The 26,862-nt window shown below is 37.4% G+C and overlaps 1 protein-coding gene and 1 long non-coding RNA gene across 5 annotated transcripts in view; both read left to right on the top strand.

The window, feature by feature from the left end:
- Positions 1 to 650: 650 nt before the first annotated feature.
- The window catches only part of NRDE2 (NRDE-2, necessary for RNA interference, domain containing), a 35,904-nt gene continuing 9,692 nt past the window's right edge, over positions 651 to 26,862 (top strand). For 2 of the 4 annotated variants that reach the window (XM_075503423.1, XM_075503425.1), the window contains exons 1-11: positions 651 to 780; positions 8,217 to 8,325; positions 10,370 to 10,597; positions 12,722 to 12,871; positions 14,383 to 14,842; positions 15,045 to 15,447; positions 19,121 to 19,254; positions 21,293 to 21,413; positions 23,478 to 23,653; positions 24,389 to 24,775; positions 25,847 to 26,775. In XM_075503423.1, the coding sequence (XP_075359538.1) occupies positions 702 to 780; positions 8,217 to 8,325; positions 10,370 to 10,597; positions 12,722 to 12,871; positions 14,383 to 14,842; positions 15,045 to 15,447; positions 19,121 to 19,254; positions 21,293 to 21,413; positions 23,478 to 23,653; positions 24,389 to 24,775; positions 25,847 to 26,775 (3,176 nt within the window). In that variant the 5' untranslated portion in view covers positions 651 to 701. The remainder of the gene's footprint in view (positions 781 to 8,216; positions 8,326 to 10,369; positions 10,598 to 12,721; positions 12,872 to 14,382; positions 14,843 to 15,044; positions 15,448 to 19,120; positions 19,255 to 21,292; positions 21,414 to 23,477; positions 23,654 to 24,388; positions 24,776 to 25,846; positions 26,776 to 26,862) is intronic. The other 2 variants (XM_075503424.1, XM_075503426.1) reach the window with 2 other exon arrangements.
- LOC142410597 (uncharacterized) lies at positions 2,526 to 5,588 on the top strand. Its single transcript, XR_012775954.1, has 3 exons — positions 2,526 to 2,571; positions 3,638 to 3,695; positions 5,556 to 5,588. It is a non-coding gene; the product is annotated as an uncharacterized LOC142410597 (long non-coding RNA).

Genomic DNA, 26,862 nt, shown 5'->3' with positions numbered 1-26,862 from the left:
GACAAAAAGGAAATACTGTTCAGACAATACGTAAATAAAAAGTGGAACATCCTGCCCAAGAAGGCGCAAAGTGTAAAAGCATAAAAATTATTTTTCCAGTTCCTTTATGGAGGGCAGGCTCATGGATGCTATTAAACACGATGGGTGACTCCCTGGTCACGAGGCTTATAAAGGACTGACTGCCTGACTGCAGGAGGTTATTTCTTCCCTAAGCCCTTGCTACTGGTGTTTGAGACAGGCTGTCTGGCTAGATGGGCCTTCAAACATAGAGTGGATACTAACAGAAAGGAAGCATGGCTTCTTACAACATTCTCCTTTACACAGCTGAGCATACCAGTCTCGATGAGATGTTGCTTGGGTGTTCCCTCCCAGTGAACCCCATCAGGGAAGACAGGGTAGTGGGGAAGGAAAGGCTGGCTCTTGAAACCTCATCCCCTCCTCTTCCCCCAGCAGTTCCCTCCTCCAGTCCCCTTAGTGACGGCGGCGGAAAGCGCAAGATACGCGGAGGCCTGGTAAAGACAGGACGCCCACAGCAGCCTCAGCACTGAACCTTTTTTCCCTCTCAGCCACCGAGCCTGCCGCCATTTTGGGAGGTCGGGCGGACGAACTACATCTCCCAGCACGCTCGGCGCCGCGGCGCCATCTTGCCCCGCCGCTCCGCGGGGCAGTTCGGGCAGATAGTAGTGGCGGTAAGCTGAGACATGGCCCTGTTCCCGGCTTTTGCTAGTGCCGCCGAGCCCGGGGAGCCCCCAACCGGCAGCAGCGAGGGCTCCAGGAAAGGTAAAGTCCTGGGAGACCCCTCTTTCCCCCAACAGTCCTCCGCGGCCCGACCGTCGGGAAGCCCTTCCGCTTCCACTCGCCTCCACACGGAGCCTTCTGCACCATGCCGGCCGTTCCGCGCACCCCGTCGGGCCTGCTCCGGCCGCCAGCCAGCCCGCCGCCCGACGGGATAGCCCGGCCCGGCCCGGCCGCGTTGCGGACCGGGCGCGCTCCGCCCCCGCCATGGAGTTGCGGCGTGGGCGGTGCTGCCGCTGGGGCCCGGGACCCCGGCAGCGGCGGCCTGCATCCGACGCCTCTGGAGGCTTGGGAGCGTGGCAGAGGGGCTCGTCTGGCCGGCCAGCCCCGCTGCTGAGCGCGCTCTGTACGCGCTGGTTCAGAGGGCGGTGTGCCCCTCAGCCCGCGCTCCTCCCTCAGGCGCAGAGTACCGGCGTACGTATGGCGCGCACAGGCGTACTCTGCGCAAGGCATGTCGCTGCCGGTTTGAATAAAGTTACCATACTTACGAATAAAGTTACTTTCCGTGAGGTACCTTTGGGGAGAACCCGAAATAAGGACATTCCCATAAAAATGGTGCTGGCTTCTCATTGGTGGGTTCTCAGGTGTGTTCGGATTTGCTTCCAGGTATCTGCTGGAGGCATGGCCGTAGGAGTACTCATCTTTGAAAAACACGTGTATGTTAACTTGGTGCGGTGGAGAAGGTTTGCTTTATGCAGAAGACGAGGGTTTCTTGTTTTTTCCCGGCTAGCCTTGGATAAGTTAAAAAGTGTTTTGTTATTTCCGTACTTATTAAGCCAAATTTTAGTTGTAAGGGATATTTTTTATTATTTTGACTGTCATAGTTGCTGTCTACAAATTATACTTTTATTAAATGAGTAAAGAACCCTGTCTGGTATATTGCCAAACTCTGAAGTATGCACAGCATTTATTAATTCTACTGGGAGATGTTTTGAACGATGATGTTTTGCTTGCCAGCTTCTACCACCCTTGAGTCTGCCCATCCTCTAGACACCACAGCAAGGGGAAACTAAGAGTATTGTTTACCTAGGCTAAATTTCTTGTATATTTGGTCCAGTCAGTATGGTGAGTTTTTGAAGCTTTTAGCAATACAGCTTCTTGTTCTAACCAGTTCTGCATTACTCCCAATGGCATTGCAGCTGTTGATACTCAGTCTGCCAGTACAGAGATGTTCTAGCCACATTCAGGAGCCTTTCTGGTAATGACACTTGGTGCAGGGAATAGTGGATGTAGTAAGATCCCAAATTATAGCTTCTAGGAAGAGAGGAGCTGCTCTGCCAGGCAGAGGTACGGTAAAATTCTCTAGTAGTAAGACCTTGCTTATATTTTAAAACTCTGGGAATTGAGCCTTTAGATTTGTTATGCGTAGCCTGTGTCACCGCAGACCACCTGTCTGGAAGATCAAATTACACAGAAAAAGATGTTAAGGCTGACTTTGGGATGTAGATTTCAGTTATTAGCACTGTTTATGAGTTACATTTTGGTCTACTGGAAGTTTTTTATATGAGAATTGTTGACAAAACTTTAAGGAACAAACTTCGTTTGTTTTATGTTTTAGCTAATATTGTACTTTGTTTTTAACGACCACATTTCAGTATAAGTTATAAAAATTAAGTATTAACTCAGAACCACATTTATGGTGGCATATATCAAATTTCACACGTTCAGCTTGTGAGAACTTGAGAACTTGACAGGCAACTTTGGTATCTCTCTGATAGATGACTCTCCTCAGAGCTGATATGAAGCCAAAGTCCATCATAATACAGAGATCATAGGGTATGTTGTATTTAACATGATATGCGAAACCGAGGTGTCTTTTGCAGTCATTTAGGGCTGCTTCATAGTTTTATTGTAAAAGTAGAGGTAATAATGTAAATATGCTGGCCATGTTTCATTCCTCTGATCACCTCTGTCTCATACTCTTAGAAACCTTCCTAAACCATTTATAAGTGCTGCCTGAAACTGAAGTATTGCCATACGCTTTTCCTATCCTGCTAGATTGCTGAGTTGCAGCAACCTCTAGAGTGCAAAGTAATTTTGTATATGGTTTCTTACAATTACGTTGTCAAGCTTAATTAGTTTTTGGTAGAAGATAAATTACAAATTTATCAGGAGCTGTACTGAACAGAACAGTAGTAATAATTAACCCAACTCACAGTAGTAAGCATTATGCACAGCATTATTTACAGTCTGAACTATTCTATAGGTAAGACAATGCAGTGAGTTTTGCTGAAAGCAGATTTTCAGGATTCTGAGAGGCAACAAAAGGCTTTGCATAACTCTTAAAAATTGTCTCTGTAGACATGCACTGTAAATTTTTTGCTTGGGAAGGTGTAAAAAGAATGCCACTGGTTTGCTTCTACTGTTTGTGCTCATGCATGTGGATGGTAGAGTAGAACAATAACAAGTACATGCATATTATCACAAAAGAAATCTTTTATAGCTTTTATTCTTTATGTTCTTTAAAACGTAAATCTGGCCTGCAAAAATGATAAACTTTTTAGACATCTGACAAGAAAAAATAGCAAAAAAATGAAAAGGTAGAGTTTCAAAGCTTGGAATGCATTTTGATGTTTGAAATGTTTGTATCCAGCTAACTGATTCACTGGAGATTATTTACAAGGAGGTTTGGACTTGCGTGTTGTGTAATGGAAAAAATTGTTCAGTTCTTTCCAGAGTATTAGGTCAGTTTGATTAAATTGTTCAGAAAATACTGTAGTTGGAGAATTCTAAACATTTCCCTGGTGTATCCACAGAGGCATTTTGACTGTGCTACAGGGGTTGGTTCTTGCAGTATGATTCTTCAATGTTTTAAAAATGCAATTTGATCTCATCCGCTTAGGTAGAACCAAGCTACAGGCACAGTCAGGGGATTAATGTTTATGACTCCATTTCTCAAGGTGAGTTTTCCTTGGAGGCCCTAGAACAATAATTTAAAATATAAAAAATAAACCTTATTCTGCTTGTGCTTACTGTTGTAATCATATTGCACCAAGTTAGTGAGTGACTTCACATCTGTAAGGGAATAACAGATACTTTCAGGTAAAGTTAAGTCAAAATGACATATTGGAAGTTCGTTTCTAATAGTTAATGACAGTAATAGACATTATTTTGCTATATTTAAGGCAAGTTTCCTATGGAGTGGATCTCATGCATGCTTGTCTGCCAGCCTACTTACTCAGTATCTCTCTCTTCCTCCTCAGGAGCTTTAACCCTTTCAGTCAAATTTGTTGTGGTGGGAGAGAGAAATGGCAAAAGTAGAGGAGGTCTGTGAAAACCTACATTTGCTTAGAAAAGGTAAATGTAGATAAAGTGCCACTGCTGAGAGAGAGGCTGTAGCATGAATTGAACTGTTACCAGGATAGATGGACTTGGCAATGAGTGTATGTACATTTGCCAACTAATAAACACCTTCGGAGATCACAATCTGACACGGCACAGGCTGCCTTTTGCCCAGCCAATAATTAAGGGATGTGGCAAAGTACTGTAGAAGGGTCTAGAGAGCTCAGATAATTCCTGAAACTGTGGCAGCGGTGGGGAGTGTAAAGGATGGAGGACACAACTTGGAAATCCAGGCTTCATCCTTTTGTGAGCTGCAGGATTAATTTGCGGGGAGGAGGAGGAGAATGAAAATTTTGCCAACTCACTCTTTTTATTTAAGAATGGGGTTCTGGTCTTAGAACAGCCTTTTAAGCAGAGAAATATAAAGATAACTGCTTTCCACTCTTCTGCCAGTTCAGGTTTAGCCTCTTTTGTTTAAAGTGTGGTTTGTGCCTCAGGAAAATTTATATGGTTGGTCAGCCCCATGTTTTATTGTCTTCTAAAACAGCTGGAGCTTTACTGTTTTCTTTGTTTGTTTTCTTCTCTGTTAATTTTGTCAATGTGATCAATAATGCCACTTTAAAAAGAAATGTATCAGTTGCTTTCTATTTTTCAGTTTTTAAGACTGAAGCTCTTAGTGCTGCTAAGGATCTGTATCTCCATTTGGGAGTTACTTGGCACTGTAGTGCCATAAGGCTCGAGGTCATAAAATTTAGCATACTTCTTGTTGTATGCAAACATTTTTTTCCTAGTTTGGGCTGGTCTGTATCTAAAGTGTTTACACTGATTAATAATATTAAAAAATGCATTATCTGCGTTAGTCTTTGGAGGACCTGATACTATGCTTTTCAAATCAGTGAAGAGCCTGTTTTCATGCATACAGCATTTTAAAAGACCTTGGATCAAGATCTTAAAAGTTAAACAACTTAGACTTTTTTCCTAATGGTCTGAATATTGTAAGTCTTGAATTCTGAATTTTGTCAACAACTCTGTATGACCAAAGGCAAATTATTTAACTTCATTCTGCCTTCAAGCTTACTTTTTAAAAAAATGTAACCCAGTGTTTTATTAAGTGTCATGAGTATTAATATATTTCAAGTGATTTTTTGAACCATAATTCTTCATTCAAATCAATACAGAACTACCTTACAATAAATTTATTTCTACCAAAAAATAATACAGGTAAATGATTTATTACACATTACAAAGGGAAACAATTTATTAAAAAGAAGAGAAGGTTACAGAGAGTATCTTCATGCCTGAAGTATGTTATTGGAGGTTGGGCCAAAGACAAATGAGATACGTTTTGTATGTCTTTGGAACAGATATAATAATTTTAAGGAGATCTGTCTGGCTAATAAGTTACAATTTTGTGCTGTTAGGTGATACTGCTTTACACCAAAGACTCTGCCAACCACTAAATTTTTCAGTTTTGTTAGGTGGATCTCGGTAATACAATGCAAATCAAAACAAAGATGGATATTTTTTTTTTAAGGGAATTAAATGTCTTCCTTAATTCTGTAAATAAATGAAAGGCTTTATGCACAGATTAGTTGCATTTACTGAAATCTGGAGTGCTCTGGACCATTGTACTTTCTCTGAATTTGTCTGTGTTTAAGGAAGACCAGAGTGTGACCAGTGGAAAAACATTGTAGGGTTGCAGTTTGCTCCTGCATTCCTTTACACCCCGTCTTCATTACCAAAATGAGCAGAAATTGAATATAAGGAAGATAATAATTTTTAAAATCAATATCACTATAAATATACCTCAGAAATCTCAGGTATGAAGTGGCACTCTGTATACTGCGTGACATACATTGAATTATTAACTCCAGTTTGATTATGCAGATGTCAGGTCTATGAATTTATTTAACTCCTGTGTGTGTTAAATATGTAATGGTTACAGGATTATCCATGAGAAACATTTTGGTATTTCATGGAAAATATGAAGAACAATTCTTCTAAGAAGTAATTTTGATTTTAGGTTGGTTCTTAATACATCTCTTACAGGATCAAAATAAAAAATTAACTTATTGTTGCATAACACTTTATTCCCCAGCAGGGGGAATAATTATTTTGATAGGTGAGTGAAATGTTGCTTCAATATTATCCAACATAAATCTTTCTCCTTTAAGCTCACCAAAGGTTTTGGAAGAATGCTTTGTGGTAGATTTACAGTTTTAGAATCATAGACACATACTTAAAATGAAGGTGTTTGTGCCAGGTTGCCTAATTTTTTTTTGTACCTAATTTAAATTAAATAGTAGATTTTTATCATATTTTAAATAGGCAAGTAAGGATCATGGTTTTAAGGTTTCAATTTTTATTCTGAATTTACATTAATATATCTTCAGTATTTTCCTGGAAGGGAAAAAAAAAAAAACCCCACCTCATGTTGATGTGCAACAAAGTAGGGTAGTGTATTTGCCTTAGGTTTGGTGATTCTGATTGCCAGGCAGAAGGTTACAATAACACGCATATATATTAGACAGCTGAATTTTTATTTTTTAGTCTACATCCTACGTTTTGGTGAGCTGGGAGATGGTGTGTGGCAGTGTTCTGCAGCGTATTGGTTGGGGCACTTGTGGGAAGTGTGTTTTGGTCCTGACAGTGCCATGAATTGTGGGTTCTCCTCTGCACAGGGGTGGAGGTTCAAGACGAACCAGGGAAGGTGGCCCTCCCCACGGGGTGTTTGGTAGCAGGGCCAGTCTCTTGGGAACCACAGACTGGAGCTTTGCTTGATTGTACGTACTTCTTGATGAGTTTAATTTAGGTTAACAAACTGTTTTGCAGCCTGCTCCATTTTAAATCCTTTTGTGGACAAAAATTCAGGGATATGAGACAGAAGAAAGAATTTTGGTATGAAGAGTTATTTCTGAAAGAAATACTTTAGAAGGAGGAGAGATGTATGGCTTGGCAGACAATGAGTTCATGCTATTTAAGGATTAGAGGTCAGTGTAGTCAAAAGCACAAAGACAAGAGTGTGACAGGAAGAACACCGAGGCAAAAATGGTTGTAAAGAGCATGGAGAACAGGCAGGCAGACCAAATGTCTTCCTTTTGTTGTTATCTCCTGTGCTCTGGCACCGGAGAGGCTGATGTTAAATTCTGTGCTTATGTGAAATAACACTTGTTTAATATGTTAGAAAATTTCACATACTTAAAAGGATTCTAGAAATGAAATCTTTATGAAAATTGTTATAGAAGTTTTAATATCAGATAAGATCAGATACCGAGAGGATGTGGAGGAGGAATTTTTTGCCATAATTTTACTGATAACTGAAATGGCTGAGGCCTAGATGGAGAATACTTAATGCTGACTAATATATCAAAATTAGCATCAATTAGCCTTTTTTCACACTATTTAAAAGCCTAATGATTTCAGTGGCTAGAGAACTGAGAATCCAGTGACACGTTTTGACCATGTATAAAACACTTGAGTGTTCTTATCAGTAATGGGTGTCCCTATCAATAAAACGGCATTAAAAATATTTTCCATACAGTGAGTAAAGTACATTTTTGTAAGTTTGCGTAAGTTGTATTGCATTCATTAACTACACCTTCAAGTAATTATATCCTTCTGTAATTTTTTAAATTTTACTTTTTAAAACTCTTTATGTATTACAAATATGTAAGTATCTATATTATATATTGTACATAATAGTTATAAAATATGTGAAGATATTAGATCTTATATAATTGTGCATATATAACATTTATACTATACATAAATATATAAAGTTAGAAATTTTACATGGTAAAAATTAATATTGGACAGATTCGGGTTTTTTGAAGTATACAGCAATGTATAAAACATTATCTGCTTTCAGTATGAACTTTAAAGTATTATTATATTGTGGGGTTTTTAAAGCTTAGATTGTTGTCAGGGGAAGATTCCAGCTCCTGAATATTTTACCTCATTAAAACCTAGTGTTCTGCTAAATGGAAATTTCATGGACTGCCTTCCAATATGCTCAATTATTACACATGACTTAGTGACATTTGCTGTGAATTTAGCTGTCTGCTGACTAGATTAACTCCCAATTTTAAAAAGCACAGCAAACTAATTTGTATTGATCTCACACTTTTCTTTACCTGCAGAACTGGACTGGCTTAGTAACCCAAGCTTCTCTACGGAAGATGCACTATTACTGCATCAGCGCACTACAGAAGTTGCAAATCTCATCCCTGAAAAATCACCACTAATAAGGTAGAATATACTTCAGTATCTTTTAAAATAATCTTCTTTCTTATTTCCTGCTTATCTTTTGTTATGTGAGACCAAAATCGGGAGCTTTTAGGGGTGCTTTTAATTCCACTGTTCAGTATTTAAAAAGGCCTGAACTGAGTCATATATAAAAGTGTGAATAATGCTTTCATGTCCTTTAACTTAAAATAATGAGAAATTATACTTATGCAATTACATTCCCATTTTCTTTTTCTCACAGCTGCATTTAAATCATTGTTATTTCGGAATGGAAAGGGAACTGAGTGATCATGATTCTTCATTAGCTTTTGAATGTCCTAAGTGACCCTTGAAATAATGTAAAGATTAAGCATCATCTTTGTGATTTCTCTGTGAAAACCAGTTCAGTCAGCCATTTCACAGTCGAGTTTTTTACTTTTTAAAAACTAGTTCAAGATGTGAATTAATGAAATATTACATTTATCAAGTTGTGCGGCTGTGTAGAACATGCTGATCGCTGAAGTGGGTGATTATATTCTTTTACAAAAGTGAGCTTTAAGCAGCCATGTTTGCTGAAGAACTAGTTTTAATGGCTTCCCTAGAATAGTTGCTATACTTGGCCTATCTACACTATAACTAACACTTAATAATTAATGGAATCAAGTTGCAGTTGCCAAGTTCAAAAACTTAGTCACTTTTAATTTGATACAACCTCCTGTGTTTACGATGACTGTTGGTGGTCATGATAGAGAATGTCTTTATAATAACAATCCCAGCTGAATACATCTTTTTGTATACTTATTCTTACATTTACCTGTATTGTGTGATTGTAATGCAATCACTGTTCTGTTTATCAGTCATATATTCTGCTTATATTTCTTCAAATCTTTGCAGGACTTTAATGTCATAAAACTAAGGAATTTACAAGTTACCATTCAGATAGTGACGTAGTAAATCCACCATATTTCATTAATCTTTGAAAAAGAGTTTGTCAAAAAATAGTGTACTGAGAAACATTTGATCTTTTTGCCTGTTATTAGGGTACATTCTCAGTTCAATAGAAACTAATTACTCCAGCATAGTTGGTGGTTTTTGGAGGGTGTGGGGTTTTTTTTTGTTTGTTTGGGCAGTGTGTGTGTGTTGTGTGTGTTTTAAAGGCCTGCTAATGGTTTTCCCATAGCTTCTTTTGTCTTAGTGCCCTTAAATAAATTGTGTAAGATTATTTTCTGAGGTACCTTACTTCTGAAATGCTGTGTTTTCTTTCATTGACGTATTAGAAATACTGAGACTTGTCACTCCTTTCTTTTATTGAAAGATTCCAGAAAAACTGTTTAAAAAGAGCTTGTGCTTTAGTTAAGGGTTAGAGAAGACCTCCATTATTTCAGTTGATCATTAAATATGGGATTGTATGTGGTTTGTACAATCATATACGTGTGTTTTGTCAAAACTATCTGTCCTTTGTGTGATCTCTCAGTAAGTCAGTTGTCTGTTGCATGTAGTGTTTGTTACTACATTATATTATATGATAACATTAATTCAGTAGTCATCAAAAATTGTTCTTTGAGAGGTGAGATTTGAATTTCTAATCTGGAAGTGATTTTAAATGTATGTTTTTGATATTTCTTATGTAAATTGTAAAGAAACAAGGAAAAAAAAGTGCAGACTTTTTTCTTTTGCAGGTCACACTGAAAGATTTCTCATCCTTTCAGCTTGACCTAAGTTTTCTTAGCAAAGTTAGGAAATTTTATCAACTCAGTCATGTTCTTTAATTTGGTGATGATAACAAATGGCTATTTATACAGATCACACATCAGAATGCCTTTGACAATTAAAACTTTAAGACTGGTTGTCAGTAATTCCAGCAGCTGAAAAAATAAAGATAGTTGTTATTTAATGCAAATTTATATCACTTTCATTGTATGTGTTGCTGCTAACTCTCTTCTCCAAAAATACAGGGAGAATAAAGGTAAAGGGTAAAATTACTCTGAACTTTCTTATGGTGGTATTTCTTTACAGTTTTACTACTTAGATATATAGATGTATATAGATATATATGCTTGCTTCCAAGCAGGACTACTTCAAGATCAGAATTGTCAGGTGAAAGTGATACAGATGAGAGTCTGAAACAGTCAAGTAAGAAAAGGAAAAAGAAAAAGAAAAAGCATCACCACTATAAGAAGACAAAAAAGAAAACCAAAGGGGACTCCAGTAGCAGTGAATCGGACCTGGACACTAAGCCCATCAAAGACAAAGCCTCAAGAAGTGGCAGAAATAACGAAAAGGAAGCAGCAGCAAAGTATGTATTTATTAAACTATGCAAGATGTAAATTCGTTGTGTTCTTGTACTTGTCTCTTCAACTTTATGAATTAAATTCTTGCCACTGGTGGGTAATTTTTTTCTAAGCTGTATATGACTAAACCTGCATCCAAAGCAATGAAAATAGAATTAGAAACACTTGTTTAATCATATCTGAAAAACTGTGACTAAAATATTCTGTGAAGTACTGTTCTGCAGAACAAAGCATGGTATGGTGGTAATGAAATGTATTTTTAAAGACATGTAGAGGTGTATGTTGAGTTTTTATAAGCATGTTTCCTTTCAGGGGTCTTTGATTTACTGGGAAAGTTTGGCGAGGGATTTCATTAAACGTTATTCTTAATTAGTGCAAAATTCTTAACATATAGCTGTGTTTGCCTTGTGATATAACTTCCTCCTCACAGAGTTAACATTTCCTTCTTTTTTTTTTTATATTAAGGCAAAGTTTGTTGTACGATTTAGCATTTCTTTTATGTCCAGCCATTTATTGCTCTATGCTGTGTGCTTCGTACTTCTTGCTTGTAGTACATCTAGATGAGTATTTGAACAACTGAAGGTGTTTTGCTAGATCTTTTTTTGTTAATTCCAGGAACTCTGAAGTACTGTGTAATTAGTGGAGGTGTCATTTTTATATGGAACAGGAAAATAGGTATCTAGTGACTAGCATGATCTTTGAGCAGTAAAAGAGGTTCTGTGAACACACTGAGTATTCAGGTTTGGCATACCTAGCTGTGCTCTTCTCAGCCTGTTGGGTTTTGATCATTTCATTCAAAGTGGCTCAATCTAACTGGCTGCGTAAGTCACCTTTCCCTGTTTCTCATAATGTTTGCTAATTTGAGCAGCTATTTTGCCTCTCTTTGATTCCCTAGTTCCTGGTTTTTCTTTAGCATCAGCAGCTCTGGCTCTAATTCACAGCACTGCAGCTGGTCCTGGGCACAGAGTGAGGATTTGGTGACATTGAGGAATTGTTGTTACAGCTGGGTGTAGTCCAGGCAGTCCTTGACTTTCCCCCAATTTACTACTTTTTCCAAGGCAGATTTACCAGGAGCTGAGAGCATAGGCTCGTGGGCATGTGTCTATGCCAAGGGTTCTTAACATTGTTTCCCTGTGGAAGAATAGCAGTGGTACCAGAGGAGTTGTCTGCTGCCTCTAGCCACCCTCACCACCTCCCGTATGAAGACTCTGTTGTTGGCTTGTGGCGGCAAAGGCTTACTTGGCTGTGAGGAAGCACTGTAAAAATCATTGGGATGCTAAGACCATTCTGCTCTGCCCAGTCACTCTTGTCTTTGCTGGAAGGGTGTCTGGGCTGGACGGAATGGATTTATGCGCTGAACCTGGTTCATCAGCTGTTTGTTAGACTGGGCCAACTGGCCAGTGCTTTGCCCAAATGAAAGGGTTGAAGTTCTTTCAGCGTATCTATTTTCACTTCTTTCCATAAATTGTTGATACAGAGAGAATGTTGAGTTTTCAGGAGACTGTTTTTGAAACCTGAACCACAAAATTGCTCTAAATGCAATAGGTCTTGTTAAATTTTGGAAAGCTTCTCAAGACTATAAAACTCATTTACTAAGTTACGTATTTGTAACATGAATTCAGATTGGAAGTTCGGTTCGAAGGCAGATGGCAATTTACACTTAAGTTCATTTGTATAACTGTAATCCATAAAGCACCTTGCGCACTATTTTATGAAATGCATGGGGTATAATTACAGCTAATCAACGTAATCCTCTTACAGATTATCCTCTTTTAGTAAGATGCTACAATTAAGAAAGACAGAAGTAAATTTTAAAAGTAGTAATATATGGCTTTTAGATTATAGTTTACCAAGCAATTAATTGGTTAAGTCTGGTTATTACCTTTCATAATCCTAAATCCAATTTTTGGAAGTGCAAGGAATGTTTGTGTTTTGTTTTGATGGTCCTATTAGTGTATTTCTAGTTCTTTCTTTCCCAGTGTGTGACTGACTTTGCAATGATGGATCATGTACCAGACTTTGAGTAAATTAAATAATTATGAACTACAGAAATGCAATGTTTCCTGGGTTTTGTAAATGCTGAATATATTCACCAGCGTTTAGAATATACTACTTCTCCTTTTCTTCAGTCTAGATAAGAAAACATCAAATCTTACCAGCAATCGTTTTGTTTGGCTTGATGATATCCAGGCTTTCACTGCAGAAACCTTCAGAATAGACAAGAAACCAGACCCTGCAAACTGGGCCTACAAATCCCTGTATCGAGGGGACATAGCAAGGTACAATATGTTGGTTTCTCTTGGTATTCAAACTATCACAGGATCACTATGTCAAGATTAATTAACTTGAGTCTGGCTGTGAAATTTTTATGTAGAAGATGAGAACATAAGATGACTGAATGATTTATTTCAGAATTTGACTTTGCATTGGGCAGAAATATTTTAAAAGGCAAAAGATGCCATGAAATAAAGGGAATAAAGTGCATGATTTTATTTTTTTCTAAAAACATTCTCTGTGTAGTAGACTGCAGGCTTGTGAACTTGTAGAATTGCTATCTGGAGGTGGCAGCATAGGGCAGATGCAAAAGCATGGTTTTGAGGTCAGAAATTCCGGGTTCTGTTATAGATTATCTTTGAGTGAGTGCCCCTTTTGATCTCTGTTGTTCTGTTTCTGTGTCTGAAAGGGAAATGAAGGTACTGATTATTTCATTCTAGATTTGGCAAGAGGTTTACTTACTTGAGTAGTCTGATGTCCTTGCAAAAAAAAGGTACAGATACTCTCTTAGCAAACAGATTCTGTGTTAGATCAGCTGGACATTGTACCAAAGGATATCTATCTTATGCATTGCTACATTTCAAATGACTATAGATGAAATTGCATATTCAACATCCTTAGTGGGTTACTGGTACTATGATGACCCTTGAGAACATTTCCCTGCATTAACAGAGAAGCCCATCTAAAGGAGCCTACACTGGGCCTGTGCATTATATATGTACACTTACTTCTTGATGTTCTCAAGGAAAATTGTTTACTATATATAAAAATTAATTATTTGTGGAGGAGGGAGGATTTGTGGGATTTATGGGTTTTAACCCATTTATTTATGGGTTGTAGCGTATATACCTTTGCAGTAAAATTGCCTGATTACAATCCATTACAATTTTCTGCCACCTTCGGATTGTCAGGTATTGTTTGAGATGAAAAGTCTTATTTTAGCATTGCACGTCACTGTCTGCGACTGAAATGACATTTTTGGTAATATTTTAAGATGGTATTTTCCTTTCTTAATCCATAGGCTAATTGTGGCCTTTATGAACCTGGTCTCTCTTTCCCCTCCACGCCCCTGCCCACTTCTTGGCATATAAAATGGAGAGAGGCTTAGGGATACAGAAAGATATTACCAGCCTGAACTACTGGTGTCTGATTTTTCAGTTTAAAATAATCTAATCTAGATACCCTTAAATAACGTTGTCTGTTGTTCTTTCTCCAGGTTTGTCTACATGAATTAAAATGATAGGAGGAAAAAAAAATTTTTCTTCTGCTGAGTATGACAGATATTGTTGAACTCAGAGGAAGCTTAGTATGATAATGAAAGTTGTGATGGCACTGAAAGATACATAAATTGAAGTCTTAAATAAGGAGAAAGTTACCAAGTTCTTACCCTTTTGAAGGTCTATGCATACATTATTTGAGTCAATTTAAAGAACTTCTTCCATGCTTTCTTTCAAAAAGGAGATATCTTTTCTAATGTGTATTTTAGAAGATGTTTAATTGTATTTTTCCTTCTAAGATATAAAAGGAGAGGAGAGTCCTGTCTTGGCATAGATGCAAAGAAACAGTGTATAACTTGGGACAGTTCTGGATCAAAAAGGAAGCAATTACAGAGGCGACCTGAGCGCTACTTCACAAAGAACAATGTGAAGATGCTGAACACAGATGGGATTCCTGTTTGCAATAAAAGTTCTCCATCTGACCCAACTGCTTTTATACCAGTTTTCCAAATAGAAGCTGATGATCCTTCTGACACAACGGAGGTAAATCCTCTTGGAATTTATGATCCATCGACTACAGTGTGGCTACAAGGAGGGTGCAAGAGTGCAGACCATGAGCCTGTAAATACACAGCAAACAATTCAAGAGCCTGGGATGAATGTTAACTCCATTCTAATGACAAAAGTGGAAGAACATAACAAGAAAGTCAGAGAAAACCCAAGAGATATTAATGCTTGGATGGAATTTGTTTCTTTTCAGGTATGTGTTCTGACAGACCTGGTTGCTTATTAGAAGTAATAAATACATGAACATTATATTGTAGTTTCATTTGTTTAGGACTGTATATCTTGTATTGGTGAAGAATGAGCTGTTAATTCATCTTCACAAATGTCATTGTTCTTCACACGATTCTAGTGACGATTCTTCCTAATGTTGTAATGATTTTTCTTTTTGTTTTAAGGATGAATTAATGAGAGGACCTAGCCCTTATGCCAGTAAGGGAGAGCAGGAAGTAAGAAGAAAATCACTGAAGTTAATCTTAGAAAAGAAACTGGCTATTTTAGAGAGGGCAATTGAAAGCAATCCAAGTAATGTTGATCTGAAACTCGCTAGGCTGAAGCTTTGCACAGAATTCTGGGAACCACCAGCTTTGATCAAAGAATGGCAGAAGCTAATTTTCTTACATCCCAATAATCCGGAGCTGTGGAAGAAATATCTCCTGTTCTGTCAAAGTCAGTTCACTACCTTTTCTGTTTCAAAAATCAATAGCCTCTATGGAAAATGTTTGACTACATTGGCAGCTGTACAGGATGGCAGCATGGTATCACATCCTCTACTGCCTGGCACAGAAGAAGCTATGCTAGGTGAGATTCTTTCTATTTCATGTTATGGTCAGAATGGTCTTTATAGGAGTTGACTAAATTCTCTGTAAGAATAGACTTTCCTATGTATTGCAGGAATTTTTTTATTCTCTTCAAAATGCCTGGCATCCTGATTTCTTAGCTGAGAACTAAAGCAGATATTCCAACCAAATATGGATGTAGCAGATGCTTTTCTTCCCCAGGAGAGTTTGTGATATAACATCCAGTAAAGTCTAATGTGCTGAGCGCTTTACAGTACAAATGTGAAGGCTGGAGAATTGCAGCCAACAGCTGAGAAATGTGCTTTTATCTTTGAAAAATGTTTATTTAAAAAAAAAAAAGTTGGCTTGTGAAATAAACAATTATCTCTTGTTCAAAAGTTTTATAGTTAATTACTTTAATCCAGAAAAGAGAAGGGACATGCGAAGTCTGATGTGAAATTTTCTTGAGCATCCCAGTTCGTAGATGGAGAATTCTAAACTGTAATACTGTGTGATCATGCCTTTTGTCTTTATTGTATGCATATATCTACCACTTATAATTTATTGTATAATTATCCCTGGGAGGAAAATTAGTCAGGTGGTTAGGATGCTGGACTGGATCCAGGGAATAAGCGAGTTCATGCTCAGTTCTGGCATGGGCTTTAAATTTATTTGGAGCTAAATGACTTAACCTATCCCATTTCAATTTTGGTTCTCTACCTCAGGGGGTCATTGTGGTTATTAATCTATTAACACACTGAGGAGGGGGAAATATTAGTGTCGCCATGAATATGTTTGGGTTTTTTTTTTTCCTTTTAAAATTCGTTTTAAATCTAGAGGAGACTTATGGAGCAGTCCACATTTCTTCATGTGTGGCATAGTCCAAGGAAGCTCTATTTTTATTCAAGTCCTGTAACTGCTGCTTGAGCAATGATGCTATCTGTTACGCAATATCCAGTCTGGATTTACAGATTGAGATGCTGGGTTACAAATTAGTTTCAGGTGTTCAGATCTCTTATGGTCTTTGGTTGATTAATCTTGGATCAAGCACGGGAAAAAGTGCTGTAAAGAAAAAATCCTGTGGTGGCAGGTGAATATTGTACTGCCTGATAGCTTCTAATTGCTTCTACTGTCTCTGATTTCCAACACTTCAGTCACTTTGTACACTAACCACAATGAATGATTCTCAGGACAAATGTTTTATTCAGCATCTATTTTTTCAAACAGGAAGGTTTTTCTTTCATTTTATTTCCCTACACGGGAAAAATCACATTAAGTACTGTTTGCCAACTGCTATGTGAAATTTGGTTTTTTAATGGAGTTCCTTTAATTAGTTAACTATATTAGATTGATTGACATTTTTCAAAATACTTGTTTGCTAGCAATGTCTGTAGATAGGTTAAAATGAAAACAAACTCAACTTTATTTGTGTTTCTGTTCCACTCAATGTCTTATTGCTCTCTATTAAGACTGTAGTGATTGGTTTATGAACACTGTTGAGGGTTTTGGGTTTTGGTTTGGTGGTCGTTCCCCCTCCCGCTTTGGAATTCAAATGATGGGAGTGGAGAAATTTCCAGTGGGGAGACTTCTTGATCTGAGATTTTTTTTTTTTTTTTTACTGACTCAACTATCTAATTCTTGGGCTGAACTTGAACTGTCAGTGTGCTTATTAGGAAGATTACCAAATTGTTTGTTAAGATAAATATACAAAGAGTTTCACAAATTAATTATGAGGTGAGTAGCAGTGTAGATGTATGGTAGGCTTGTATCTTCAACCTCTGACCTTGCTAATGACAAAGTGTAAGAGCTAATTTTAAATAGTGGTGGACTATGCCATCTAGTGTTCAATTCAGTATGCAGTACTATCTGCTGGGAAATTGGTGGATGTTTTTTTAAAACATGAAATTTAAGAAAGCATGTAAAAATGAATTTAAAATTATAGATCAGTTTTTACTTAAATTTTGAGATAAAAATTCATAATATTTTAAATTTAGTAGGAACTGTTAATATAAAGCAGATGAAGGTAAGCATTCTCAAATTTTGCTGTGGAAAGAGAGTCCTGTTTTTCAAATTATACCTACTGGTTGGGAAGAAACCTCCTTATCTTTTAGGTCAGTTCAGCTGCAGAAGTGTCTTAGCATCATGGACTGAATTAAGTGTGTATTCATGCTGTTTTCAGCTTTTACCACAAAGAAAATGCTGATCTTTGCATTTCTTCAAATATATTTTGCTTTTTTGTCATGCAGAAAACCTTATGCTGTAATTTATTTTTGGCTCCAGTTTGGCAGCAAGTCCTGATGAGATATTCTCTACATTCAGACTATTTTAAGCAAAGTTCATCTGTTTGAAGCTGAGAAACTAGGAAAGGACATCTTTTTCAGTGTCAGTTGAACACAGTGCCTAAACTGGTTAAAATACTTTGGAAGATTCTATTATACACTTAAACAGACTTTTTGTTGTTTAAATATCTTCAGAAATCTCAGAGGCTTTGTTATCAGAAACAATCATTGACTTTGCAGGAAAATCGAATGAAATGCCTAGTTTGTATATTCTAGCTGAATTCAAATTTTTATGTGCACACATGTGATGTAAATCTAAATACAGGTAAAAGGAGTAAATCATTTGCCCCTTCTTAATATTAAAAAATAAGATGATCATTAGAAGCAAATGATGCTAACCTATGTTGTTACATGTGTGTATCTAGACACTTAAATATTTTGATTGTTTAAAACCTTCCAAAGCCAATGCATTTAGTGAAGAAACCATAGTTTTTGAAGAACTGTTTTCAAAACTATCAATGAATTATTTAAGTCTTGATTCAAGGGTTTTGGTTTTTTTTTTTTTGCAAGCCAATTATGATTATGATTTAAAGCAGTTTGGTTTTTGAACAGCCACTGTTTTGTTAAGACTTGAGTGTAATTTGGAGTGATGGAATATCTCTGAAATGTCCTTGAACTGTCTAGTAATAGAGGTGTTTATAACACCTGTTATTTCTCCAGCTCTTTCACTTAAGAGTCTCGTTGCAAATATATGAATAGAAAAACTGGGACTTTGCTTCACTTTTTAAGCTGAGACTTGAGGTTCAGTGTGTAGTAGGGATATGGCAGTGATTACAGAAATAATTTGTTGAAGAGCAAGAGATAGGACTCTTCTCTACTTTCAAGCAGTAATACTTTGACCAAAAGACCGAATTTCTCTTAACTGAGTTCTTATGTAAAGGAAAAGAAAATGGGAATGACTGTTGGAATGAAAATGGTATCTTACCAATGTAACTATCTCATGCAAAAATGATGCAAAAAGGGTTTTTGTTGTAATCACTTACTGTGTTGAATGGTAATAATGCCCAGCATCTTCAAAGAGGGCTACGACCCACTCTGACAGATGATGGATAAACTGAAGTTGGGACCGTTGCATGTAACTTTTATTCATCAACAAGGACAGTGCATGTATGACATGAATAAAAAGTAATCTCTTTGGCGCATTTAAAGTGGGAGGTCTTAAAGTTAATTAAACTACAACAATTTTGACATGCATTTATGCTAGTTACTCCCTGTGTTTTGAATTTTGATACTGATCCAAAAGAATTATGCTCTACAGCACTTCATATATGTCTCTTGTATATTTGTGGGCTGTAATAAAATACTCACAACAAAATTTATTTGAACTATTAAAATTTTATCTTCTTTACTTTACAGCTATATTTATTCAGCAGTGTCACTTTCTGCGACAGGCTGGCCATTCTGAGAAAGCAGTGTCTTTGTTTCAGGCTCTGATTGACTTCACCTTCTTTAAACCTGACAGTGTAAAAGATCTGCCAACAAGGGGACAGGTAGCAATTTCCATTTAAATGGGTGTATGTCCTTGTGCATTACAGAGAATGCTGTAACAGAAAAATATTGATGAATTTTAAGGACATAGGGAAATATTTTGAATCACAGCTTTGCGGTTTGTCAAGGTGATGCTTGCATTGGAAAAATGCTTGTGGGTCCTCTGGGACTACATGCCAAATGGCTGCTTCTACTATATATAATAGAAGGGTGATTAACCAGTCATTTCATGTCTTCTTTTTTACTAATTAAAGATGGAAAAAAATGAGCTGGCTGGCCAATGTCTGTGTCTAGTTAGCACTTCCCCTGCTTCTTTTCCCCTAAACTGCTCTTGTTTTGTTACTGCTGATGGAGAAAGCTGATAGGACCTATAATCTCTTTCTGTTCTAGACAGTTCTTGCAAACATATCTTAGGTTCTCTGTTATCTGTTGTTTCCAGTAATTCTTTGATAGCTACATAAGGAACACCTTCATGCTTTAAAGTATCTTTTATTTGACCCATGAGATTCCATTCAGCTTACTCTGTTAAAGTACTAAATCATGTTTTCTCTTGATTTGCTCAGGAGAATGTCGGGCGTGCACCCCAATAATAATCAGTAAGTTAATATTTAGAGGGGGCTGTTGCCAGTGTAGCATCATCCCACCGAATTGTCAGGAGCTGCTTCCTTTTTAATGAATGATAGGGAGGGCCACCAGTTAGGCAACTGGGCTACTGTAAAGGGCAGAAATTGAATTTCCTTCTATTACCTCACCTTCTTCCCCAGCAACCACTACTGAGACTTCATTTTTTGCTCTCTAGATTAATGCTGTTACCCACCAATGGAGCAATCTTGTAGTTTAAATAATAGTGGTGTCCTCTTAAAGAGCCAAAACTTTAGAGTTCAATCATAATTATCATGCAGGATGAGAGATTTGGTATAGTTACATAGATAAAGTTCGAGTTACACTTCCAATCATTTTAAAAATGGCAAGATTATCTGTAGTGTTTAAAAACTCTTAAGAAAGCAGGACGGAAAGGAACCTCGATTTAAAAGGACAGTGTTTAGGTTGGAAAGTGCAGTTCTTGAAAATAGGCAAATGCCAGATTTACAGCTGATCACACATTCTGCCCTCTTACAAGAAGCGTTATGACTCAATCTTGAATTACTTTTCAGTTTCCGTACTGTTTTCACAGTTCACTTTCTCACTTGGAGCAAAGAATAAATCCATGAGGAGCAGAATTAGATTTTGCAGTTGCTGTAAACCCTGCATTTTCTGATATGTTTACGCTTGATTTTTCTTAGAGTAAATTTTATTAATATTTGTATTAACAGTCACATCTCAATGTTCAAGCCACGGTTTGATACACAGCAGAAGTGTATAATAGCAGAGATGGTCATTAGAGCTAAGTATACACAAAGCAGGGGAGGAATTGATGAATCTAAAGATGACAGATTGCATACAGGCAATGACAAAGTTAGGACTAGAACCCTGGACTTCTGATTCGCTGGGAAGTGCCCTGAAGTTGTTGACCACCCTGAAACCTGAGAGATGAAAAGCTTTACTGATCTTTTTCCTCTTGTCCTCAGTCCAGTCATATTTACATCCAACTGTAGCAGTTGATTTGACCATAGGTGTATGATTGTCTGAATTATTATTCCATTAGCCAAATTCTTCATGGTCCCATAGAAGATAGGGAGGAGGGGAGATTTCATTTCTGAAAGCCACATCTTGGGGATTTTGGATCCTTATCCTTGAAGGATCTGTATAGGACATTTGGCACAGAAGTCTCTTGCTTTCTTTAAAGCCTAATACATTTTAAAAACATGTTCATGAGAAGAGCTGATGACAGTCCTGCTGTGCCACAGGCATAACTGAAGTACTCAGTTGTTCCTGCAGATTCTTAAGCAGCATTTAACAAAGTCTTCAGATACAGAAGTTGCACCCAGATAAGTGATTGTAGGGTCTGGAAAACCTAAGTTGACCCAGGTAGTGTCTGTACAACAGCAAAAATGACTTTTCTATGTGTTTTGTTTTGCTTTCCCCTGCCAAAAACAACAGGTGGAATTCTTTGAACCCTTTTGGGATAGTGGAGAACCACGAATTGGAGAAAAAGGAGCAAGAGGCTGGAAAGCATGGATGCACCAACAAGAAAAGGGTGGCTGGATTGCTCTTAAGCCTGGTATGCCTATGTCAATACGTGTAGTTGTATGTCCACATGTTCTAAACATTTTGATTAGAATGATACAAGTTGTTTCTTCTGATGTTTTTGCATACAAGTTTTAAAAAATATTTACCAAGATCAAGATAAAGTATATCGCACTTCACAGGGTAAAGCATGTGTTGAGTGTCCTATGTACGATATTGTTTATGGAATATTGTTGTCCTTCCTAGGGATGAGAATTAAGGGGGAGGATGGCATATCCTCCACTCTCTGCTGAAGAGGCTAAAGGTGTGAGTACTTGGTTGAGACACATGCCCATCTAAACTGGAAGGAAGCTACTTCCCTTAAGACCCTTTCATCATATTGGTAGACCAGGTGGGATTGTAGTATTAGATGATAGTTGTCTCAAGGATTCCTAGCTTAATGATTCTATTTCTAGAATTGGATTTCAGTTTCTTGTAGCAAATATCTGGTAGAAGTAGGAGGAGAACATTTCCTTTCTCTTTGTGATGCAGAAAACAAAGGAATTGCATCTTCACTTGGCTGGAGTGCTTCTGGGTGACCAGAGTTGCAGAAGATACCTCCCTGCTGCTTAGTCCCATGTTGTCTTCTGGTCTGCAGTGCTTCCCTTAATGTCAAGGACTATTTCTCAAACAGATACATCTTGAAGGGAAGCAGGGGCTGGAATGTGTCTGACCAAAGATGAGTTGTCTCTGCTTTTACTGCTCCTGCTGCTGTAGCAACTCTAATGAAGCAAGTTTGGCTCTGCTTGTAGTAAACAAAGGAACTGAAAAATGATCCTGCACTTCCCTTGTCCCTGGATTAAGGTGGAATTTCCTTGCCCCTTAACTGAGGTCAGCAGTTCCACTGCTGATGGCTATAGACATTTTGCCCACAAATTGAGAAGACTAGGTACAGAGAAGAGGACCACTGCCAGTCTTGGGCAGGTCCAGCATATATCAATGCTTTTCCGCATGCATGTTCAAGCCAAAAAGTTCAGGTGCAATCTATAATCGAGTGTAATCTCTAAAACTGTCAATTTTTTTCGAACATAGGTTAGATCATGGAAATGCTGTCATTTTTCACAGAGTTGCTGACTAAAGGAGAGGCTATAGATCACAAAAAATATACAGAGTAAAAATCTTGCCACCACCTGTTTGTTTTACCTGAAATTTAAGAACTGGGAGTGGGAGTGTTTCACCTAATTAATGGCAAATGTCAGGATCAAGAATCTGGAGGTGGCATAGAAATGGCCTGATTTTTGTACAAAAAAAAAAAAAGTGCATGTAACCATAAATTTTGAGGACTTTTCCTCAACAACAAGAGAGAAAAAAGTATTTGAAAAAATCTCTACAAGCTTTCCCTTAGCCTACAGGTGTTCATCAGTTTCAGCACAGAATTAATATATTGCTGTCACAGGAAAAATATGCTAATTATGCTAATTGTATCTAATAGTCAGAAAGATCATCATAAAAGTGGGATGTGGTTAAGCACTTCCTTTTGTGTATGTTTAACTACATTGGTTGTTTCAGTTGCACATTAATTAAAATGTTGAAAATACCAGGTATTTTAAAGTAACATTGCCAAGCTTGGTTTGCAATGTTTAACATTATAGTACTACTTTTTACTTAAAGTGGTTTTCTCAAAATGTTTTATGCACATGAGTATCATAGAGCACAGTTGAGATTGTACGCCCAGGTGTGAAGTGAAGAAACTAAGTTGCACAAAAAGATGACTGACTCTTGGCTGTTGCTTGCAAACTGCTGTTGATAAAAATGGTCCACAGCCTGTCAGTGTTTGCTTTTCTATGAGAAAGTTTTCTATGAGAAACTATGAGAAAGTTTGAGTGCTGACACCGATTCACTGGTTCAAAAAGTTTGGAAACCTCCTACTCTGACAGAGCTGATGTCAAAACCCAGAACTGTGATGTAGAAATTTTCAGCTCTGTCTTGTGTCTGCTTTATTAACACTGTATTTGTTTACATTTTTTAAAGTAGTTAAATTGTATGTCCAGTCTGGCCTTTGGATTTGGTAGATTAATTTTTCTTTAATAATTTTGTGTGTGTCTTTATTTGGTTTTAGATGATGATGATGAAGAAGAGATAGATGAGGATCAAGAAATAAAGGATAAAACTCTCCCCAAGTGGCATATTTGGTTGGATATTGAATATTCTCGTGAAGCAAGGCATTGGTTACCTTGGAGGCCAGACAAAACCAAAAAGGAAACTGAAGAAGATTGTGAAGATCCAGAAAGACAGGTTGCTGTGATGTAATAAAACAAGGGGAGATGATAAGATGAATTATCCTTTGAATTAATTGCCAGTGGATATTTTAGAGGAGTAATCCTTTTCTTCATTTGGAAGAAAATCTTTTTTTTTTTGTTTGGAATTCAAAATTTATCTGAGGTTTCATGCTGAGACTTCTGAAATCCATGGGAAGCTCATGGTAAACTTTGGAATGGGCTGTAGGCATAGTCTGTCTTGCTGTTCTGTGATTTCTCTGATCTGTATGTAGAAATGCCACAGAAATCTGTGTTTAAGAAGATATATATGTTAAATAAACAAAGGTTTTGTTGCCTTCAAGTCAGATTAGTTGGATTTTTTTTTCTTTTTGGGAGGTAGGTCAAGTCAGACATTGATTTTCAGATAGAAATGTGTTAAATGGTCTAAGCAATAATATCTTTCAGACCTTTGTTGTGTAAATTTTCTATGGAGGTCTTTGATACTCAAGGGCGAAGAACCTTAAGAAATTTGCTAGAAGAAGAAATTTGCTACCAACTTCTCTTGGTAGCAAATTTACAGTCTGACTGGAAGAACACATTGCTTGTTTAACTTTCTCTGTTTTTAATTTGAATGACATTCTGTTACCATTTAATAGTAATTATAAATCTTTATTGACTTGAAAAGCCTCTTTAATTACATAAATTACAGGTTTGCTAATTTTATTTGATTGCATACATTAATGGAGTTTGTTTTAATTTGGATTTTTTTTAGGTATTATTTGATGATCTTGGACCATCTTTAATCCAGCTTTCTAATCCAGATCTTCAGCACCAACTACTGTACTCATTTTTGCAATTCCTGGGAGTTCCATGTACAAGTAAACTCTTTCCTTCCAACCTCTATATTGCCATGGATGAAAATAACATCTTTGACAGTGTGCTTTCTGATGAAAAGCCACTGTCTTCTCTTGATTTTCCACTTTGTGGATTGAACAGCATTGGTCATATGGACACGATGCTACGAGGGAGACATCACATAGGCCACTATAAAGAAGGAGAGGAGTTCATAAAGAATGTTTTTCATGTTCTATTCCTGCTATTTTCAGGAAAGGAAAAATCTAACCTGTCCATTTGTTGGTTACAGTATGAAATATCTAAGGTAATGAGGAATCTGCATATAATCACTTTTGTGATATGTGGTTTTCTCGTGTATTAATATTTATATTGAACTAAAATAAATATTGATGAAAATTAAGTCTTGTAGGACTAAGTATTCAAATCAGGAAATGCCAGTTAAGATCGCACTGGGGGTAAAAAAAAAAAAACAACAAACAAACGCTTGTCTTCAGTATGTTACACAGTGGCATACATGTAACAAAATACCTTTTGCAGTTTTGGATAAATGTGATAAATAAATATGATACATTGTATACTAGACAGGAATGGATGCAAGTGATTTTTTACAAGGCAAAGTGAGTCAGCCAAGTACTTTTATGGAACTATTCTACTAAGTGCATAATCCCCAATACCAGGATAAGAGCACCTTATCGAGAAACTTACTACTTCCTATACAAGTTACATCTGTAGTATTATTGAAGGAAATAACACCTTATCACTCGTATATGGATTTATTTAAGTAAAACTGCTCTAATAGATGCCCACAGAAGGATGAGAGCCCAGCTTGTCTTCCTAATGCTTCAGAAAGTTTAGTATTGTGTTTCCCTACGGAGAAGTTCCCCGTCTCTTACCCAAACACTACCTGACCAGAAGATCTCCTGTAATCTTCCCATCCAATCTCCAGATTTGTCTGTCAGCACATTCCCCACTGTGAAAAGCTACTTGGAGGTTTAATTGCGCTAGTCATAAGCTGCATCTGTCCAGAAAGGATAATTTATTTTCCTTTTCTCAAACATTACAGGTTAGCAGCCCTTTATTTAAGCAGTTGGCCTTTTAAAAGAGTGAAATTTGATATTACTTAATGGCAGTGGCAGGAGTAAGAATGATAAGCCTGTGTAATTTTGCTATGTTGGAGGGAGCTGACAACAGGCAGTTGTGACAACTTACAGTTGCAACAGTACTCAGTAGCAACAAATCTGGCTGGTGGTGAAATATGGAACAATATGAAAACACACACAGTAATGGAATTAAAAAATGTTGTGATTTTTTTTGTTTGTTTTTCCTTTCTTCTCCCACCCCTCTCAAAATTTGTTCTGTTTATTCTCCCCTGCAGGTAGTTCAGTGTCTCCAAGCAAAAAACAAGAAGAAGCTGAAAGCACAAGGGAGGAAAAGTAAAAAGTTGGCCAAGAATCTCCTTAAAGCACCTGACAACCGAAACCACCTTTCTCTCTGGAAACTGTATGCCTACCTAGAATGGCTGCTTGGTAACATTGATGATGCCAGGAAGGTATTTGACACAGCTCTTTGCACGGCAGAGACAGGAGGATTGAAGAGTCCCCAGCTCTGCAGCCTCAGTCTGCTTTATGCTCAGCTGGAAGTGGAACTACTAGAAAGTATAGAAGGAGCTGTTATGTCACGTGCTGTTCATATATTGACCAAATTGGCTGAAAGTGGACCGTATGTGCCCTATAGTGGACAAGTGTTATCTGTGAATGTCTTGAAAGCTCGTAAAACATATGAGCATGCACTGCAAGATTATTTAAGTAAAACACCAGTTTCTGATCAGGATCAGGTCAGTGATGCTAATCATCTGGTTAACTTGGTTGGTTGTTATGCACTGTTCCAGTATTTGACTGTTGGGATTGATGCTGCAGTATTAATATATGCACAGACTTCGGAAAAACTTGAAGCTCCTGGTCCACAGACATGTGAAAATACTGGAGAGAATTTTGGCATTCAAAATTTTCCCACTGCTCTTGAAGCTGTCACACTGCTGCATACAAATTTACTCAGATTCCACATGAAAATTAGTGTTTATCCTTTGAATCCTCTGCGAGAGGCACTAACGGAGGCTCTGAAACGGTATCCTAGCAACCAGTCTCTTTGGAGGTCATATATCCACATCCAAAGGAAGTCTCACAGTGCTAGCAAAGCACGAAGATTTTTTGATGGTGTCACAAGGTCTACGAACTCTTTGGAGCCATGGCTGTTTGCAATCCAAGCAGAGCAGATGAGAAAAAAACTCACTGAGAATGTCCAGAGGTAATATCTTGCAGCTCCCTATGATTATGCTTTTTTTGATCTGTCTAATCACTTAACAGAGGAGAGAAAATGCTATCATAGTTCTCA

Source organism: Mycteria americana, chromosome 5 (genome assembly GCF_035582795.1).
Source record: "Mycteria americana isolate JAX WOST 10 ecotype Jacksonville Zoo and Gardens chromosome 5, USCA_MyAme_1.0, whole genome shotgun sequence".
Lineage (NCBI taxonomy): Eukaryota > Metazoa > Chordata > Aves > Ciconiiformes > Ciconiidae > Mycteria > Mycteria americana.
This window is presented reverse-complemented; position numbering and strand designations above follow the sequence as displayed.